Below are 20,948 nucleotides of genomic sequence, written 5' to 3'. Positions count from 1 at the left end.
ATACACCTTACATAAAAAAGCGGAGGAAGTACGATTGGATGCATTTTACAAACAAGGAATGTAATATTGTGGACAGTATTCAGTATTCACTTGTCAAGGTGGTGCACACATTTGGTGATGTGCAGGACTAGCGCCCATGCATGATGTGTTACAAGTCTGCATCACAAAAAAAACATTTCAGCGTCTAAATTTCTGGTGCATATAGCTATCTACAGTAGTGAGTAGTGTGATCCACCTCCCGTGGTGCAATCTGCAATGCTGATCTTGGCAAAGCCGTGGGCTGGACCATGCCCCGTCTCAGGTCGCCGTCTGTGCCTCTGTGGCGCACGACAGAGACACCACCGGCACAGCACGGCACGGCGCGCATGTGATCGATCCCCTTTGTGGCGACGGACTGCTCGAGCCATATTATTGATTACCCCACATCGATGGCCATCGATGGCTACTCACAAAACTGTGATAGCAGGCGTGGACGGCGACTGTTTTGAGGCTAAAAATGCCATCCCCTTTTGACGATCTGCATCACCCAGTGACAAGGCGGGTCGGTGAGGAACAGTGCTTTCCTGTCGTCCAAAAGGACTTGATGATGCTCTACAACTCCTGTTGTGCATTCAGTTGCTACTACTTGTCATGCTTCAGCAGAATGACCGACCATCAACTGTTGATTTTGCAAAACATCAATGCACATTCGGTTTCGGACAAATTCAGCTGGAGCTCAGCATGATCTCAAATTTCATGCAACACAATACAGCTTAACAACCACAAGAAAACATAGCATAGATAGATAGAAGTAAAAAAAAAAAACAAGGCATCACCAGAGGCCAACTTTTGGGTTTGGAATGAAATTCGACCAATTAGTCTCAAATCACAAATTCATGGTACTGACACACACAAACATATCATAAATATATAGAAAATAAAAACAACGCATCACCAGAGGCCGACTTTTGCGTTTGGAATGGTAAAATTCGACCAACTAGTCTCAAATCACAAATTCAGAGTACTTCTCAAATGACAACAGCAACCAAACTTCCTAAACTTCTCCTGATCAGAACCGCCCGTTTCAACCGTCGAATAACGATAATGCGAAAGCTAACGCGAAACCAAAAGTTTTTTAAATGTCGAGGCGGAAACGAGGACTCTGAATCTGGTGATAGCTTCAGGGCTCCTCCTGTTGTTGCTGAGGCTCTTGCCACACGTAGGTGGACGCATGGGCATGGCCCTGCTCTTGTACCTGAGGCTCTTGCCACACATAGGTAGACGGGCCACCGTATGCCATCGACGCACCTGCCACCTGCTGCTGCGGCGCATAGTAGTACGGGTATGCACCAGCTTGAGTCCCCATGGGCTGCTGCCCGGTCCTACGAAGCAGGACCCCATGCTTCGTCTCTTCTCTGGTAAACAAATCCAGCAGGAAGTCGTAATCGTCAGTCCTAGCCACAGCCGCGGCGATGTCACTCCTCTGCAGGACCCGGCGTTTGTCCTCCTCGGTGACCATCCATGACCTCGTCGTCATCTCCAGCGTGAACATCTCGCATGCTTTCGCGAAGAGCGCCGGAGCTTCTGCCGAGATCATGCGGACGTCCTCATCGGCCCTCATGATCTTCCTTATCCTGGTGGGTGGCAGGGGGTGGTTCTTCATGTCAGTCACCTGCTCGATCTCTGACCGCTGCTCGGCCCAGAGCTGCTGGAGCTGCCTCTGGAGCTGCTGCTGGAGCTGCAGCTGATACTCCTGCGACTGCTCGTACATAAGCTGCTCCTGAGCACTGAGCTGAGCTGGATTGCCAGGGAATTGTTGTGTTGGCTGTGAACCGGCAGGAGTGACATCACCCATTGCAGGCTGAGGTTGCGAAGTCGGTACCATGTGCACTGCTTGATCTTGCTTGCCCGAAAATCAATGGTCTTTCCGGCACTGTAAAAAAGAATAAAAATTACTATTAATTAGATCAATTATAAAGTAAAACAATGTGAAAAAAAAATTGCAGCTCAATCATAAAGTAAGAAAATCTTTAAGACAGTTGGATAGTGCTAGCCTCTAGGTTACAAAATAAAATTTTGTGCAGAGCCTTTAGATGATTGTGAACATTTGTGCCTCTCTTAAAAGATCAGTTTCAAACAGAGTGCATTTCTTTGTTAGGATCCTCGCAAAATGAAATATAATTATTTGCTAGTTCAGAAACTAAGATCAGTTCTGAGTAACAGCACCAGAGCAGACATAGTTAAAAATATGCATGCACAGCCAAATATACACCAGCAAAATCAAACAAAGTAAACGGTTGACAAAGATCAATGGAATAAATCTGGCTACAAAGGCAACTGAGCCATTCTACAGCCATGTAAGCCACCACAAAATTAGCATCTTGTTTTCTGTTACATCTTAAGTGCAGTGCCCAAAAAGAGAATGACCTCTGGATAACATATAAGACGTGTTCCTATAACACATAAACAGCTTAGATTGCACAAGCAATCGATAGTGATAATGTGGTTTCTAACTCCAGGCATGCCCCACAGGTGCTCCATAAAGCATATATAGCTAGAGAGTGGATAACTCAGTTGAATATTCCCACCAGATGGTTTCAAACAAAGAAAAAAAGAAAAGTAGATGGCGACAAGGGTGGGAACTGATCAAACGCAGCTGGATAATAGAAAAACCATATTCGCATCATAGCCATGTTAAGAACATAGATGAATATGTTTATTCAAAGAAGAGATACGAATACCAGCAGTGAACATGAATATACAGACAGAAATAAATAGAATATCTGAATCATGGTAAACCATTCCAACTATATATTCATGATATATAAAGATATTTTATACATACATATTAAGATGCATATTCTGGTATCAGTATCACCATCCGCACTCGTATCCCCTACAGAGATGGCATCATTATACGATCGAGGTTTCCAAAACCCCAACCTCCCAATTCATCTAGTAGATCCCGTGGGACCGTTTCGATCGATAGTTGAATACCAAGAATAAGATTTGAGATTGATAGTAATACAGATCTTAGGGTCGCGGTCATCCTACAACCAAAACATATGCTAACCTGAGAAGAATCGTAACTATCAGATCATGCCAACCATCGTTTTCTATACCTACTGGCATCAGCGATGAATTTTTGTTAGATCTATAACCTCCTAATTAGAAATTCAACAGCTGCTAACACCATATTGATATTTAGATCTAGAATTCTAGAGAATGGCCACTGCGAGCGGCGCTGTATCACAAAGATCTGAAATAGTTTGTACCAAACCAAATGACTAGACTTATGCAATCCAAAAAATACTGCATAACTTGATTGACATGTAAGTGAGAGAAATCAAACAGGCTTGTACATACCCGTCGAATACAGAATTCTTGTGCACCTCAGAAATTATCTTTCGATTAGCACAAAGCTCGGCAAAGAAAACTGTATTTATATACCTTGATGGCAAGAGCGGCAAAGACGGCACAGCTGTAGAACACGCGTGATTTATACATATTAATATGGAAATCAATTAAAGATATGGGCTGTCAAGATATGCATGATTTCCCTTTTTATAACTTTCTAGAGGTTTCCGGAAGAATAGTTTGATACATTTCCCAAGCATTGATTCGCCATACTCCGCAATAAAAGAATTACATTTATTACCGAAGATTCGCAACATCTTTGTTTTTAGATTTTCTAGGCAGATCCGCTTTAATCCCAGTGATGGGCACAGGTGTGGCACCAAGCTGTATATGACTGCACAGTTCCGGGTTTTTTTTCAGAAAGCGTTAGATGAGAAACTTGAGTTGGCAATGTAATGGATAAAAAACAAAGTAGTGCATGATGTATACAGATGATGATAATAGAAATTGTTACCTTGGCAGAGCACTAACTTTTGCAGAGTTCTTTAAATTCTAAAGTATGTTCTTTTCTTGATAATCAACCTGTTCTTCTTCTCCTCCCTCTATTGAGCAAAAGGATCAACACCAGGCTCTATCACAGACAAACATCCAATAGAACAGTAACAGATTGAGCAAACAGGTTTGAAAACGAATACATTTCACAACAAATTACTACATTGTTAGATTCAAGTGGTCGTAAATGAAAACTGCATCTGATATTAAAAAATAAACAGTGTACATAAGAAGAAGCACGCGGGCTGTTAAGCATTTATGTCATCACATGATAACCACTATGTGTACTCAGCACTGGGAAAGCTCGGGAAGATTACTAGTCTTGCCACGAAATAAATAAATAAATTCACCAGCAGTAGATAGAGAAGACAAGTTGCTTACCATCTGTGATTCTGGCTTCAATGATCGGATCGTCTCTATCGTCATTAACACGATCATAGCCATATAAGTCGGCTTCCACAAAGAAGTTTGCTCATCCCATGCACGCTTGTTCTTCTTGCGTTAGTAATCCCTGCAAGTATGTTTCTGTTACAGAAAGATTCAAGTTTATACACTTACAATAAAAGGCACTCATAAAGCCAGCAAAAGGAACAAGTTCACCTTTCGAATTTTGACATTGCAAAATGCTCTTACTTAGTAGGAGGCCTCAGCCTCGGTAATTGGAATAGCTTCCCTGCCTTTCCCATTCTTCGATATACCAACAACCATTGTATTCCATAGCAGCAAATCCTTGGCACAGACAGCATTGAAGAGTTTCCTGACATGCTTCAAGGAACCTAACTTACAATACATGTCAATGAGAGCAATGGCGACAATTATATCATCCTCAAACCCACGTTTATATACCAGCCCGTGGATTTGTGTGCCCTGCTCCATCAGACCAAAACAGAAGCTCCATCTCAGCACACTTGCAAAAGTGAACTCAGTTGGAAGAACGGCATTTCACAGAGCCATCCCAAAGAGGCCCAGAGCTTGCTCCATTAAACCACTTGTGGCATACACAATATCATCGCATTACATGTTTCTGAGTCCCAATTTGTTGGCTAATCCCTCGAAAAGCATAACGGCATCAAGCAATCTGACAGGCATGGACAACATGCCGATAACAGCACTATAGATGACAGAATTTGACAGAGTCCTGTTTCGACGCGAAGGGCCAAGAGCTGGTAACCCTCAGCCAAATCCTTGACATTTGTGCCATATGGTAAGCACCGTTGAGTTGGCACACTGCATTTGTCGACCAAAAACCCGTGGCTTCTAATCAACCGGAAACACTCAAACACTGAATTGCTCTGACTATCATCTTTGTACACTGACAAGACAGAATTCACTCAAACGATGCCCTGCTCATTCATACCCCAAAAGACGTGCACCGCGTGTTTGAAGAGGCCGGCGGCATGCCGATACATATCCGCAAGTGTGCTGCCGGTTACAGTGTTCTGTTGGGCAGAGCCGTGGCGTACATCAGCTGCAGCCTGCAAGAACCTTCCATCCCATGGGGAGCAGAGCAGACGCCCGATGAAACGGCAAACGGCAAAGGGCAGAGCCATGAGAAGCCGCTAGGCCTGACTCCTAGCTCCTTCATCATCTGCACAGCCGGAGGGCCTCATCGGTGCGTCCACCTCCAGCCTAGGCAGAGATCGTTGAGTTGTAGGAGACGGTGTCCTTGCGAGGCATTCCGTCGAACAGCTTGCGCGCCATCCGGACGGAGGTCACGGGCTGGAGCAGCGCGGCGAGGAGGATGTCGTGCGAGAAGCGGCTGGCTGCTGCGGCGCTGGGCGCGTGGGCTACCCGAGGACGCGGGCGTGGACGCCGCAGTGGCCGTCAGGGAGACGCAGCAGAGCATGGTCTGTACCGAGGGCGTGCGGGGGAGGAGCTGCCTGGCACACACAAACCGTGTGGTAGTTCTGCACTGATTTTTCCTTTCTGCATCTTGTTTTTTTTTTTGAGAAATGCATCTTGTATTTTCTGTAACTTTATTCATGCTTATAACAATTACAGGTACACTGATTTGGACCTCACATCTATAAAAATACAAAGCAAGTCCTATTACTAAGAATTGCAATAAAATCTTGGATGGGCGACTCAAGACGCATGCATCTTTTTCTTTTTTCTTTTTTTTTTGCGGGTGACATGCATCTTGTTATTCTTGTACACTGCAGGGCACCGGGCCGAATCTCGCTGCTGGCATGGCAGCACATGAGGCCCGTGACGTGCCCGGGCCGCGGCACACCTGGGCCGTGTTCGAACCGAAATCACTGATTTCATAGGTCACACAAAACCGTGCATTTCGCGAAAGCAAAACCTTGCATCTAAAAAAAAACTGTTTTTTTTCGTTTCGGAGAGGCATGGCCTCTCGTAAAAGCAAAACCGTGTCTCTCATGAAAAGAAATAAAAAGAAATGATGTTTTTTCTTGTTTTCGAAAGGCATGGCTGCGCTTCTCGCACAAGTAAAAACGTGCCTCTCACGAATGGAGAAAAAGAGAAAACAAGTTTTTTTTTGTTTTTGAGAGGCGCAGTTGTGCCTCTCGCGAAAACAAAACCATGCATATGATGAAAGCAAATCCGTACCTCTCGCGAGAGAAAAAAAGGAAATGCTTTTTTCGCGTAAAAAATTTCTTTTTGACGAAAAGCTAAGAAAGACCGATGAAAATCCGAAAAGCCAAAAAAAACATCTAAAATGCCAAAAACGTGTGCAGAAAAATAGAAAAACAAAATCCGAAGAGAGCATTCAGAACGCGATATGTGACTGCGGCTAAGAGCACACCAAATAGTGCACTCTCAGCCCACACAAGTGATCATTGGGAGGCTCCCGAAGGAGCGCTCCTCAACTAGTTACTATCTGCTCAAGCACCTGGCCGAGGTGGAATGTTTTTCTGAACTTGTTAACTTTTGAACAGCCCATAAGCCCCAAAACAACCTAAGAGTCGGTTACTTCCACGACACGTGATGCCTGGCTGGATGACGAGGTTGCTAAGTTAGCCTGGTCCAGGTGACCAATTCTGGGCGACAATTACTCAAAAAAAGGGTTTTTATCACTTTTGCCATTAGTTGTGTCACACTACTCACTTTCGCCATTAAAAGTTTTCACTATTCAAAAATGCCACTGTACCGTTAGGAACACACTCAGAAATGCCATTTTCTCACGTTACCGTCAGTCAAAGGGTCATTGACTGCGTGATATGACCGAAATGCCCCTGGTTCCATTACTTCCCGAACTGTGGGCCTGACATGTTACTCACTTTCGCCATTAAAAGTTTTCACTACTCAAAAATGCCATTATACCGTTAGGAACACACTCAGAAATGCCATTTTCTCACGTTACCGTCAGTCAAAGGGTCGTTGACTGCGTGATATGACCGAAATGCCCCTGGTTCCATTACTTCCCGAACTGTGGGCCTGACATGTCAGGGGCAGGGAAATAATTTTTTGATATAAAAATAGGCAACACAGGGGTTTGAACCCCAGACCTCCCGCTAGCCAATACACTCAAGGTCACCAGCTGACTAATCAACTGAGATACGCTACGTATCCTTACGTCTGGGGTTCGAACCCCTCTATTTGCTTGTGTGCTGAATGTTTTCAACCTTATGTACATGCGTCATGCTAATTTTTTAAGAGAAATTTAGAGAACCATTTGTTGCTGCTGTTGCGTGTACAACTCGAGTTTACTTGGTTTGTTAATAGCTATGTCCTATGCCTAGATGTCATGTAAGGATATGTAGCGTATCTCCATTGATTAGTCAACTGGTGACCTTGGATGTATTGGCTAGCGCGTGCGAGCGCCTCCGAGGAGGTCTGGGGTTCGAACCCCTGTATTGCCTATTTTTATATCCTAAAAATTATTTCCCTGCCCCTGACATGTTGGGCCCACAGTTCGGGAAGTAATGGAACCAGGGGCATTTTGGTCATATCGCGCGGTCAACGACCCTTTGACTGACGGTAACATGAGAAAATGGCATTTTTGAGTGTGTTTTTAACGAAACAGTGGCATTTTTTTAGTAGTGAAGACTTTTAGTGGCAAAAATGAATAGTGTGACACAGTTCGGGAAGTAATGGAACGAGGGGCATTTTGGTCATATCGCGCGGTCAACGACCCTTTGACTGACGGTAACATGAGAAAATGGCATTTTTGAGTGTGTTTTTAACGAAACAGTGGCATTTTTTTAGTAGTGAAGACTTTTAGTGGCAAAAATGAATAGTGTGACACAGTTCGGGAAGTAATGGAACGAGGGGCATTTTGGTCATATCGCGCGGTCAACGACCCTTTGACTGACGGTAACATGAGAAAATGGCATTTTTGAGTGTGTTTTTAACAAAACAGTGGCATTTTTTTAGTAGTGAAGACTTTTAGTGGCAAAAATGAATAGTGTGACACAACTAGTGGCAAAAGTGATAAAACCCCCCAAAAAATTCTGGGCGACAGGGTGTGCCTGGTGCATTAGCCGGGCAATAATCATGGCTGCTAATAATGAGGACACGAAATTCGAGGTGAATGAGAAGAAAACAGCGACAACTTAGATCCCACTAGGCCATGCCCTAAACCAAACACTCCTCCTATGCGCCTGGCCAGGCAAAAAAATTTGTGTTTCTTAGGCCCGATCCAGGCACCAAAATTTTCCAGGCATGTTGTCTAGAAAAACAACCAAACTTGCCCTAAAAGACTGAAAAGTATGCAGGAGCCATAAAAAACTCTAGAATCAAAGATGCTCGCAGAAAAATAAGGCTCAAATAGGAAAAAGGCCACCAAGATGACGGCATGCAAGGGCTTGGTCTGCCATGATTTATGGATTTATCCCTTCTCCTAGTCCACAAGGACCCATATTCCAAATATTACTTCCTACTAGTAGAACGCCAGTACGTTGCTATGGGCTATAATGCATATACTTTAAGAAGGATGTCTGATCTGAACTTAAATATTATGCCTCTTAATAAAAAATTATGTGTCTTAGGATCTACTATAGGTTTGCTCACACTACTAGGGAAAACCTAGTAGTAGCGTGGGTTTAATGCCCTCTAGTAGCGCAGGCAGCCGCGCTACTAATAAGGTGCTACAGCTATTACTTAGCAGTAGCGCGTGCAACACGCGCTATTGCTAAGATATATAGCCGCAACGCTTGTCCACTACCGTGCTGCTGCTAATCTAGCTAGTAGTAGTGTGTTTACTATCCATCGCTACTAGTATTCTTTTTTTAGTGTATTTATACGCCGTTATACAAATTTTGATACAATACCAATTATGAGGTTTATATCTTTATGTCCATAACAGTGTGTCAAATGAAAGTGGATTAGGTGCAAGTGGAGGCAATATATGGTGCATGTCAAAAGTATACTACTAATTCAAACTTGATCTAGTTTGGACTAGTAGTACTTTCGATGTGCACCACATGTTGCCTCCACTTGAATCTATCTTCAAACTCATTCTAGCTAGCTAATCACCACCAACACTAGCTGTGGTAGCTATCTAATCACCACCAACACTAGCTAATAATAATAATCATAGTCATTACCACCAACACTAGCTATTTAATCATCATAGTCATAATGTAGCACATCATCATCTTCAAATTCATTTCTAGCTAGCTAATCACTCCTGCTACTCCCTCTCAGGTAAAATAACATAAAACATGTGTAGCACTCCTCCTTCATCAAGTTGGAGCATGCAAATGAACATGTCTCCTAATCGTGAGTTGCGCTTCTGATTGCTGCCCCCTAGTACTTCTCTGCGATCGTTCATAATTTTGCTCCAGTCTTTCACTATTAAGCATTCCTCGCTATTAAAAATCCTGAATGCACTAAAGTGCATTGTAGGATATCTTGGCCATAAGCTAACAATATTCATGGTACCTTTAGTCTCGATCCAATGAGGCACAAATTCATCGGGAGTCCCTATTGAAGAACATCGTATAGTAACATACTTAGCATTAAAGTTTAGCTTAAAAATAATGTATACAAAAGATGCACTGAGGACAAATAGTAAAAATCTTACCATCTTTCCTAAATAGATATGACCGTAGTTCAGTACGAACACTACTTGTCGCACGTTTTGAGTACTAACATTTCTAAGTGCAGGAAGAAAATTTGTCTTGACAGTATGAAGATTCTCAAGCCATGAAACATAATGACTTATCTCCTCGCAGTTTAGTTCAGCCCCGGGATAGTAGTAGGTCCTGTCTACCAAGCGCTGGACATGTTTGCTTGAACAAAAATAAGCTGACAATAGAAATTAGTTGTCAACTATTTTTGAATAAACAATATCAAAGACATAAATATGGTTGAGAAACTCACATAATGGTATAACTGGAGGCGTCTGCACATCGACCCAGATGTCGATATTGCCTTCAATATCATCTTCCGGACGAATATCAAAGGTGATAACCATATCAAGCTCAAATGCATAAGTCTTGCATAGTGCTTGCCAAGTTTTGCATCCAAAATAGGTATAGTCGTCTGCGTTGTATAATTTTGCGTGGAAAATACAACCATGCTCGGTCTTCAAGTAAACTCTCTTTACCTCCATAGTACGACTGAAACATATCTTATCCAAGACAAAAACTCTTGCATGACAGGGGATACGCTACTAGAATAGTAAAAAAAATTATAAGTTGAAGCAAATGAAGCAGATGTCATGCTTAATTATGAAAAAAGACTTGTCGTTGTGACTTACTGTATCCACTTCAAAGTTCTCGTCCAGCTTGATGCTGAAGCGCCTATCATCATCTAGGAAGATTCCATCGCACAGGCCGCGCTCGTCTTCGCAGTATTTGCAAATACCAAAATCCTTTTCGTTGTCAGACATTTCCTATGTTCATAGTTGAAACATTAATTGAAAATCGATCGAAGACAACTACCAGGATACTCAACACACAAATCCGGGGCACTCGATATCTCCTACATATTCTGGCACAAGTCATGCCAAAATTCACGAAAAAATCCGGCATGACCTTTGCTAAGATAGGACATATCGAGCGCCTGAAATTTACTGGAACGGAAATGAATCAACACTCCGGCAAAACATAGGCCACTCGGAGGTGTAACCTGCAAACTAGTTCTTACAATTAAATCTAGTCAATTAATTCTATACCTAATAAAATGAATAATGACATAAAAAGGCCTATGCTTTGCAGGAATGTTGACTCCTTCCCGGTGCGGCAAATACCGAACACTCGATATGTCCTAGTTTGTAGCACAAGTCATGCCGAAATTCACGGAAAATTTCAGCATGGCTTTTACTAAAAAGTGGACAAATCGAGAATCTGAAATTTGTCGAAACAAAAATGAATCAACATTCCGGCAAAACATAGGCCACTCAACTTCATTCCCTGGAAACAACAAAGCCACTTGGGCACAATCGAACCACTTCAATTATGTTTTTTGTTTATAGCTAAATGCTACTGTTTTCTATAGCTAAATGCTATTGGTTTTTTTATAGCTAAATGCTATTGTTTTATTTATAGATAAATGATGCTATTTTTTTATTTATAGCTAATGTATATACCCTCTGTTAATGCCCTAGCTAAATGCTATTATTTATATACCCTCTATTAATTTAAAGCTAAATGGAATTAATGTTTAGGCATTTTCATAAAAAATTGCCCTAGCTAATTTCCTAAAAAATCTAATTTTTTTCCTTGATGCTAAAAAAAATCATACTGTCCTAAACAAATCTATGGTTCATATGAACATCATCACATCAGCAACATATATATGAACACATCTAGCTAGGGTTCATATGAACAAATCATCACAACAGAGAGCAGAGAGAGAGAGAGAGGAGGGTAGGGGAGAGAAGAGGCAGAGCCTTACGGTGACTGCGGCGAGGGAGGGGCAGGCGGCGTCGAGGTCGGGGTCGGGGCTCGGGCGCGTGTCAGAGGGCGGCTTCGAGGTCGGGGTCGTGGGCAGCGTCGAGGGTGTGCGGCGGGTGGCGGCGGTGGTGAGGTTGCGGGCGGCGGCGGTGAGGTCGAGAGCGGCAGGGCGACGGCGGCGATGAAGCAGTTGGGGGAGAGGGGGAAGTGGAGGGGAAGGACTTAGCAAATTTTTGAGCCCGCGCGGCCGGGGGTTAAGCCAAACTAGCAGCATCGCGTTTGGCTGGAACGCGCTATAGCTAAGTTAGCTATAGCGTGTTATGTGTAACACACTACAACCATTCCTTTCTGTTTTATAATATCATTAGCGCTTTGCCCTGAAAAAACGCTACTGCTAAGCTTAAGCATGTAAAAACTTCAAAAATATACATTGGAATTATTGATCTTTTTGTGTAGAATCTAAATAGTCAACATGAATCCTCACAGTACCTGTATAGGCACTGGTGAAGATTCATATTGCAGCCACAAATCCTACACATATAGTTCAATGAAGACCAAGTGCTCAAGATAGTTTGAGAAGTAACATATTTAAGGTGGTAAATACCTCGTTCGCTTAGCAGTATGGGACTAAACTTAATCAGGTGCAATACTTAGCAGCAGCGTGTTTTAAAGAAAAATGTTGCTACTAGTACTTTAGCAGTAGTGCGTCCTTGGAAGGGCGCTACTACTGTATCTAGCCGGGGGGCAACGCCGTGGTAGTTATAGTAGTAGCGCTTGTTTCACCTAGACCGCTACTGCTACCGTGCTATTAGTAGCGCGGTTTCTTGAAACTCGCTACTGCTAAACAGCAGTAGCGTCTGTTTTTAAACTGCGCTGCTGCTAAAATTATGTGTATAAGGTTTTCCCTAGTAATGTCATGTGGGCGCTCGCTGGTGGCCGACATCTTATCATGGGAGCACAACATTCTTCTCTTTAGTTTTTCATCTTTTTATTCCATTTTCTTTCTTTTTCCCCATAGAAGTGTCTTGCTCTCACCCTTCCTCTGTCAATAAAAACACACCTCTCATGTGTACTTACACTCTGCCGAATTCCCTCTAAGTGCTCTACTCCCATTCTAATGGAATGAATGATTCCTCTCAGTCAATGGTATACATTCCATCAGAAACTTCAAGAAAACAACCATGTTTCATACAACTCAAGATTTTAGCCTTTTTTATTTCTCAGGCAACCAACCAACATTAATTTATGCCTTCCAATGTGCATGCATACAATGGAACAGCTGAAAACATATGACAAAAATAGATTGTAACACACATATGTATGCAACCTAAAATATGTTGTGTATTTCGAATTTGGACAACCATTTACCCATAATAACAGAAGAATGATTGATTGCGAAAGACCTATGGAGGATACATCACAAGCGCCATACTCATTAATTCCACTCACAAGCCTTTTCTCGTAGAATTTCACAACTTTATAATTCATCTTTAAAAATCAGCCATCAGAGAATAAATTTCTCAATCGAGACAAGGTATGCACATATTAAACATTTCGCTCCATCTGGGTCCATATTTTTTTAAAACAAGTCAAAATGCTTGGCATTTCATTGAATAAGAAGAAGGTTTTAAGAATCTAGGCCAAAAGGCCAAATTACAAGCATAACTCTCGCAGCATTATATTACACAGATATTCCGCCCGGCAAGGCACCACAACGATGCCTCCGCTTCGATCTGTGTCACAAGCACACCGGACAGAATCATGTTGTTTCGGAACACCCGAGCATTTCGCTCGTTCTAGATTTCCCAAGAGGTAAGAAGCATAAGGAAAACAAGCGCCCTTTGAGATTTCGACCTCCGGAAGCTTTGTTGCACCACCACTCCTTCACGGAAACCATGCCTCCCCAATCCATAGTATGAACATCATGTAAACCAAGCCACGTTCTGGTCATTCCCCAAACTCTGTATAAAAGAATCGACATGGAAGTATACTCATATATCACTGAATCCTGTAAAACATTTAAAAGGTAATAAGCCACATTTTAACAACACTCTCTGGCTCTTAAATAAGTGATATTTTACTTGCATAGTTTGCAAGGTACAAATTAAACCATAAACTATAGTAAAAACAAAATCATAAAGTCATAATTTTTTTATAGAATCCTTCTATCAATATTCCTGTAAAATTCAGCGTGTTTAATGCTATGAAGAATAGAAACTTGAATTCAGCGTGTTTAATGCTATGAAGAATAGCAACTTGAATTCACCGAAAAATAAGTTCCATGATTCACTGATTCATCACCTTGAGGTAAATATCGTACACCCTCTGCTCCTCTTCTTTGAATCATTAATTTATTTTTGTAAACATAGCCTTTGGCTGTAACTGTGCCAGCCCATTGACAACAACACAACACATACTTTTTGTCAAATGTTACAGTACAGAAGGAAAATGAAAGGACTTTGCCCTTGTGCTTTGGCAAAAAGCTTCCAAGGCATAAGTTGCAAAACCATGAGGTGTGTGATAAAGTCTAATGTCTAAAATTTTCAGATTGTTTTGACTTTGTTTGATCATGTTTTTCCAATTATTTGCATACTCAGGTGTAGTACAACTGAGAGTAGAAAATCCACTCTCAAAACCTATTCATAACATCTTATAATTAAGAGAAATGCAGTAGGGACCACATGCGTGTAGTGATGCAGCAAACAATTTAAAAGTGAAAGTAAGATAAACAACTTACCGATCTGCACTGAAGAGTAATGAAAGTAAATTTGAGTTTCCTTGTAGTCGTAGCATGATGTACAGTAAGCAGGAAACATCCATTCTTCAAAAGAACATAGAAAGGCCATAGTGGCGTGCAGTTTAGTGGCCAAGCAAAAACAAAGGAAACCCTGTACTTTTGAGTAAGAATGTTAGCTTCCTCGGATGACAATATCATTTTCCCTTTCAAATGGCACAAAACGATTTAATAACTACAATTCCTCTTGCTAAACAATGCATATCTTGCACACACCCAAATTAATCTTAGTTCACCGACGCTAATAAGTAGAGCTAAGAAAACATAGTTTAGTATGCCACTCGAGACCCACACTTGCTCCGCTGGGCGCCTGGGCCAGAAAGCACCCAAGTGCTCATCAGACAACACACCGAACACCGAGCAGCAGGCCATTTGTGCGATCCCATCAGAAACTCAAAGAATTCCATTGGAAGGTTAATTAGAGTGAGTGTTTTTTCAGCGGAATTCATGAGTCATTCCAAGTTGGATGCCTGCACAATGTATGAAAGCAGTATGGACATAAGATAAACACCATGCATCTGCACATCTTAGTTTTCTCGTCAGGTAAGAATGGAAGAGTTTAGATAAATGGTTTATATATAAAGAATAGGTGTGAGGCACAGTCCAGCATTACCATACAGTCCACTGGAGTATTAGCACAGATTAACCAGTAGCACCCGTTGCGCACTGACGTATCTTCCTCCTCCCTCTCTCTTCCCTCTTGGACGACTCTCGCTAGTAGCCTGCTCTTCTTACGCCGATGTTTACCGACGTCCTACACAAACAGACCATCTTTTTATGTTTTGTAAAACAAATGGACCAAGAATACAACATAGGTGAGATAAATTTTGAGCATTCAAAATCTTTGTTTCAAAAGAGGATGAAATCGACAATAAATAAGCAAGTTTTGCAATAGGTTTACAATGACAAGCTTAAGAATGGTGTATTCCAACACTCAATAAATTAGTACTAACTTCTAATAATCCAGTACTAATTGTTGAAAATTTGCTTCCACATTGACTTGCACTAATAGAGCTAGAGTAATAAGTGTATGTTTTGGATGAACCTATTTTAGTTGTTTGGCAAAGTAATGGATTCTCGGTATAAGCAATTCCACCTTTTGCTGCATGGAGAACAAATAAACACGAAGGTACCTTGTCCCAGGTAGTTGAAGCAAGTGGGTCACCAGAACAAGCACTTGAACTCTTTGATTCAACAGTGTTGGAATTAATCTTTAGTTGTAACAAACTAAGAGATAAGGGGGAGCTAAACCTCCCACGTACATGCCCTGATCGGTGGAATCAAACCAACGACTTGGTCTCGGTCCCGCCTCCTGGCACCTAATACCAAAAGAAAAAGGACCCCTCCCGTTGAAATAACTAATGATCTCACATGGGGGTAGGCCACGTCCTCTCTTCAACAACCGATCCTAAAGAGGTGCTCAAGGAGACGAAGACTGACTACCACCACCGGCCACCACCAGGGTAGTGCCGGTAGCGTGTCTACTCCGACCAGTTGTTGCGTCTGCAATGGATGCCACGACGGTCAAGCCAGTGGCGCTACTGGATTGCTGCTATACTTCTTCCCCAACCATCTCATCGGTGCTGGTGGCTCAAGGTGCAGCCATGGGCTACACGCCATCTAGCAGACAAGGGGACTTCACCCAGTTCCTGTAAGTTCTCACGCTTCCGCTCATGTAGGTGTTCTAATCACGAGATTAATATCAAGTAATGTTAAGGACTTATATAACAATGGTATCATGAGCAAGATTGATCTATGTTAGAACCCTAATTTGCCTTGGTATGGTATTGGCCTTCTGTAATGTCTAATTTATTCATGTTCAGATGATATTTTTTTGCCGTCAAGGCTTATGCTGTTTCTGCTTAATACTTCCCGATCTAATCTGCATAATTAAGATTCCGTGAAGGCCCTACGCTGTTTATGTTACCACAAATCTCAATTTATTATGGCCATAATGTGCCCGCACAGAATTTAGAAGGAGGGGAATTGCAAATTGAGGAAATCGCATTGAAGAAAGCACTTATGTTTGCCTGAATTCCCTAATCTGTGAAGGAAATATGCCCTAGAGGCAATAATAAAGTTATTATTTATTTCCTTATTTCATGATAAATGTTTATTATTCATGCTAGAATTGTATTAACCGGAAACATAATACATGTGTGAATACATAGACAAACATAGTGTCACCAGTATGCCTCTACTTGACTAGCTCGTTAATCGAAGATGGTTAAGTTTCCTAGACATGGACATGAGTTGTCATTTGATTAACGGGATCACATCATTAGGAGAATGATGTGATTGACTTGACCCATTCCGTTAGCTTAGCACTTGATCGTTTAGTATGTTGCTATTGCTTTTTTCATGACTTATACATGTTCCTATGACTATGAGATTATGCAACTCCCGTTTACCGGAGGAACACTTTGTGTGCTACCAAACGTCACAACATAGCCGGGTGAATATAAAGGTTCTCTACAGGTGTCTCTGAAGGTACTTGTTGAGTTGGCGTATTTCAATATTAGGATTTGTCACTCCGATTATCGGAGAGGTATCTCTGGGCCCTCTCGGGAATGCACATCACTATAAGCCTTGCAAGCAATCTGACTAATGAGTTAGTTGTGGGATGATGCATTACGGAACGAGTAAAGAGACTTGCCGGTAACGAGATTGAACTAGGTATTGAGATACCGATGATCGAATCTCGGGCAAGTAACATACCGATGACAAAGGGAACAACGTATGTTGTTATGCGGTTTGACCGATAAAGATCTTCGTAGAATATGTGGGAGCCAATATGAGCATCTAGGTTCCACTATTGGTTATTGACCGGAGACGTGTCTCGGTCATGTCTACATAGTTCTCGAACCCGTAGGGTCCGCACGCTTAAAGTTCGGCGACGATCGGTATTATGAGTTTATGTGATTTGATGTATAGAAGGTAGTTAGGAGTCCCGGATGAGACTGGGGACATGACGAGGAGTCCTGAAATGTTCGAGACATAAAGATCGATATATTGGACGACTATATTAGCCGACATCGGATAGGTTCCGAGTGATTCAAGTATTTTTCGGAGTACCGGGGAGATACGGGAATACAGGAAAAGAAGTATTGGGCCTCATGGGCCAAATGGTGGGAGAGAGGAGGCAGGGCAAGGCAGGGCGCGGGGCTCCCCTAGCCCAAACCGAATTGGACTAGGGGGCCGGCCCCCCTTTCCTTTCTCTCCTCCCTTTCCTTCCTACTTCCCTCCTTCCCTTTGGTGGACTCCTACTAGGACTTGGAGTCCTAGTAGGACTCCACACTTGGCGCGCCCATAGGGGCCGGCCAGCCTCCCCTCCTCTCCTCCTTTATATACTGAGGCAAGGGGCACCCCATAGACACACAAGTTGATCACTTGATCTATTCCAGCCGTGTGCGGTGCCCCCCTCCACCATATTCCACCTCGGTTATATCGTAGCGGTGCTTAGGCGAAGCCCTGCGTTGGTAGCAACATCATCACCGTCATCACGCCGTCGTGCTGACGAAACTCTCCTGTGAAGCTTTGCTGGATCGGAGCTTGCGGGACGTCATCGAGTTGAACATGTGTAGAACTCGGAGGTGCCGTGCGTTCGGTACTTGGATCGGTCGGATCATGAAGACGTACGACTACATCAACCGCGTTGTGCTAACGCTTCCGCATTCGGTCTATGAGGGTATGTGGACACACTCTCCCCTCTCGTTGCTATGCATCACCATGATCCTTGTGTGCATAGGAATTTTTTTGAAATCACTACGTTCCCCAACAGTGGCATTCGAGCCTGGTTTTATGCGTAGATATTATATGCACGAGTAGAACACAAGTGAGTTGTGGGCGATACAAGTCATACTGCTTACCAGCATGTCACACTTTGGTTCGGCGCTATTGTTGGATGAAGCGGCCCGGACCGACATTACGCGTACGCTTACGCGAGACTGGTTCTACCGATGTGCTTTGCACATAGGTGGCTAGCGGGTGTCAGTTTATCCAACTTTAGTTGAACCGAGTGTGGCTACGCCTGGTCCTTGAGAAGGTTAAAACATCACTAACTTGACGAACTATCATTGTGGTTTTAATGCATAGGTAAGAACGGTTCTTGCTCAGCCCGAAGCAGCCACGTAAAACTTGCAACAACAAAGTAGAGGACGTCTAACTTATTTTTGCAGGGCATGTTGTGATGTGGTATGGTCAAGACATGATGCTATATTTTATTGTATGAGATGATCATGTTTTGTAACGGAGTTATCGACAACTGGCAGGAGCCATATGGTTGTCGTTTTATTGTATGCAATGCAATCGCCCTATAATTGCTTTACTTTATCACTAAGCGGTAGCGATAGTCATAGAAGCAATAGTTGACGAGACGACAGCGATGCTACGATGGAGATCAAGGTGTCGCGCCGGTGACGATGGTGATCATGATGGTGCTTCAGAGATGGAGATCACAAGCACAAGATGATGATGGCCATATCATATCACTTATATTGATTGCATGTGATGTTTATCTTTTATGCATCTTATTTTGCTTTGATTGACGGTAGCATTATAAGATGATCTCTCACTAAATTTCAAGATAAAAGTGTTCTCCCTGAGTATGCACCGTTGCCAAAGTTCGTCGTGCCGAGACACCACGTGATGATCAGGTGTGATAAGATCTACGTTCATCTACAACGGGTGCAAGCCAGTTTTGCACACGCAGAATACTCGGGTTAAACTTGACGATCCTAGTATATGCAGATATGGCCTCGGAACACTGAGACCGAAAGGTCGAGCGTGAATCATATAGTAAATATGATTAACTTAGTGATGTTCACCATTGAAAACTACTCCATCTCACGTGATGATCGGACATGGTTTAGTTGATTTGGATCACGTGATCACTTAGATGATTAGAGGAATGTCTATATAAGTGGGAGTTCTTAAGTAATATGATTAATTGAACTTTAATTTATCATGAACTTAGTCCTGGTAGTATTAGCATATCTATGTTGTAGATCAATAACTCGCGTTTAGCTCCCCTGTTTCATTTTTGATATGCTCCTAGAGAAAAATAATTTGAAAGATGATAGTAGCAATGATGCAGATTGGATCTGTGATCTGAGGATTATCCTCATTGCTGCACAGAAGAATTATGTCCATGATGCACCGCTAGGTGACAGACCGATTGCAGAAGCAGATGCAGACGTTATGAACGTTTGGCGAGCTCGATATGATGACTACTTGATAGTTTAGTGCACCATGCTTTACGGCGTAGAATCGAGGATTCAAAGATGTTTTGAACGCCACGGAGCATGTGAGATGTTCCAACAGTTGAAATTAGTATTTCAGACTCATGCCCATGTCGAAAGGTATGAGACCTTTGACAAGCACTTTGCCTACAAGATGGAGGAGAATAGCTCAGCTAATGAGATGTGCTCAGAATGTCTGAGTAGTACAATCACTTGAATCAAGTGGGAGTTAATCTTCCAGATAAGATAGTGATTGACAGAATTCTCTAGTCACTATCACCAATTTATTGGAACTTCGTGATGAACTATAATATGCAAGGGATAACAGAAATGATTCCCAAGATCTTCGTGATGCTGAAATCGACGAAGGTAGAAATCAAGAAAAGCATCAAGTGTTGATGGTGGACAAGACCACTAGTTTCAAGAAAAGGGCAAAGGGAAGAAGGGGAACTTCAAGAAGAACGGCAAGCAAGCTGCTGCTCAAGTGAAGAAGCCCAAGTCTAGACCTAAACCTGAGACTAAGTGCTTCTACTGCAAAGGGACTGGTCACTGAAGCAGAACTGCCCCAAGTATTTCAAGGACAAGAAGGATGGCAAAGTGAACAAAGGTATATTTGATATACATGTTATTGATGTGTACTTTACTAGTGTTTATAGCAACCCCTCAGTATTTGATAATGATGACCCACAAGTATAAGGGGTCTATCGTAGTCCTTCCAATAAGTAAGAGTGTCAAACCCAACGAGGAGCAGAAGGAAATGATAAGCGGTTTTCAGCAAGGTATTCTCTGCAAGCACTGAAATTATAGGTAACATATAGTTTTGTGATAGGATAATTTGTAACGAGCAACAAGTAACAAAAGTAAATAAAATGCAGCAAGGTGGCCCAATCCTTTTTGTAGCAAAGGACAAGCCTGGACAAACTCTTATATAGAGAAAAGCGCTCCCGAGGACACATGGGAATTATCGTCAAGCTAGTTTTCATCACGTTCATATGATTCGCGTTCGGTACTTTGATAATTTGGTATGTGGGTGGATCGGTGCTTGGGTGCTGTCCTTACTTGGACAAGCATCCCACTTATGATTAACCTCTATTGCAAGCATCCGCAACTATGACAAAAGTATTAAGGTAAACCTAACCATAGCATGAAACATGTGGATCCAAATCAGCCCCTTACGAAGCAACACATAAACTAGGGTTTAAGCTTCTGTCACTCTAGCAA

At 42.5% G+C, this 20,948-nt stretch overlaps 1 protein-coding gene across 1 annotated transcript; it reads right to left on the bottom strand.

The window, feature by feature from the left end:
• Positions 1 to 895: 895 nt before the first annotated feature.
• Positions 896 to 5,767, bottom strand: LOC123154567 (nuclear transcription factor Y subunit C-4). The gene is made up of 3 exons (XM_044573263.1): positions 4,270 to 5,767; positions 3,851 to 3,967; positions 896 to 1,912 (listed from the first exon to the last, which is right to left on the bottom strand). The coding sequence occupies exon 3, from the start codon at positions 1,862 to 1,864 to the stop codon at positions 1,160 to 1,162; it is 705 nt and encodes a 234-aa protein (XP_044429198.1). The 5' UTR covers positions 1,865 to 1,912; positions 3,851 to 3,967; positions 4,270 to 5,767; the 3' UTR covers positions 896 to 1,159.
• Between the last annotated feature and the right edge of the window lie 15,181 nt (positions 5,768 to 20,948).

Source organism: Triticum aestivum, chromosome 7A, assembly GCF_018294505.1.
Source record: "Triticum aestivum cultivar Chinese Spring chromosome 7A, IWGSC CS RefSeq v2.1, whole genome shotgun sequence".
Classification (NCBI taxonomy): domain Eukaryota; kingdom Viridiplantae; phylum Streptophyta; class Magnoliopsida; order Poales; family Poaceae; genus Triticum; species Triticum aestivum.
Note: the sequence above shows the minus strand (reverse complement) of the source record. Positions and strands in the feature narration are given on the sequence as shown.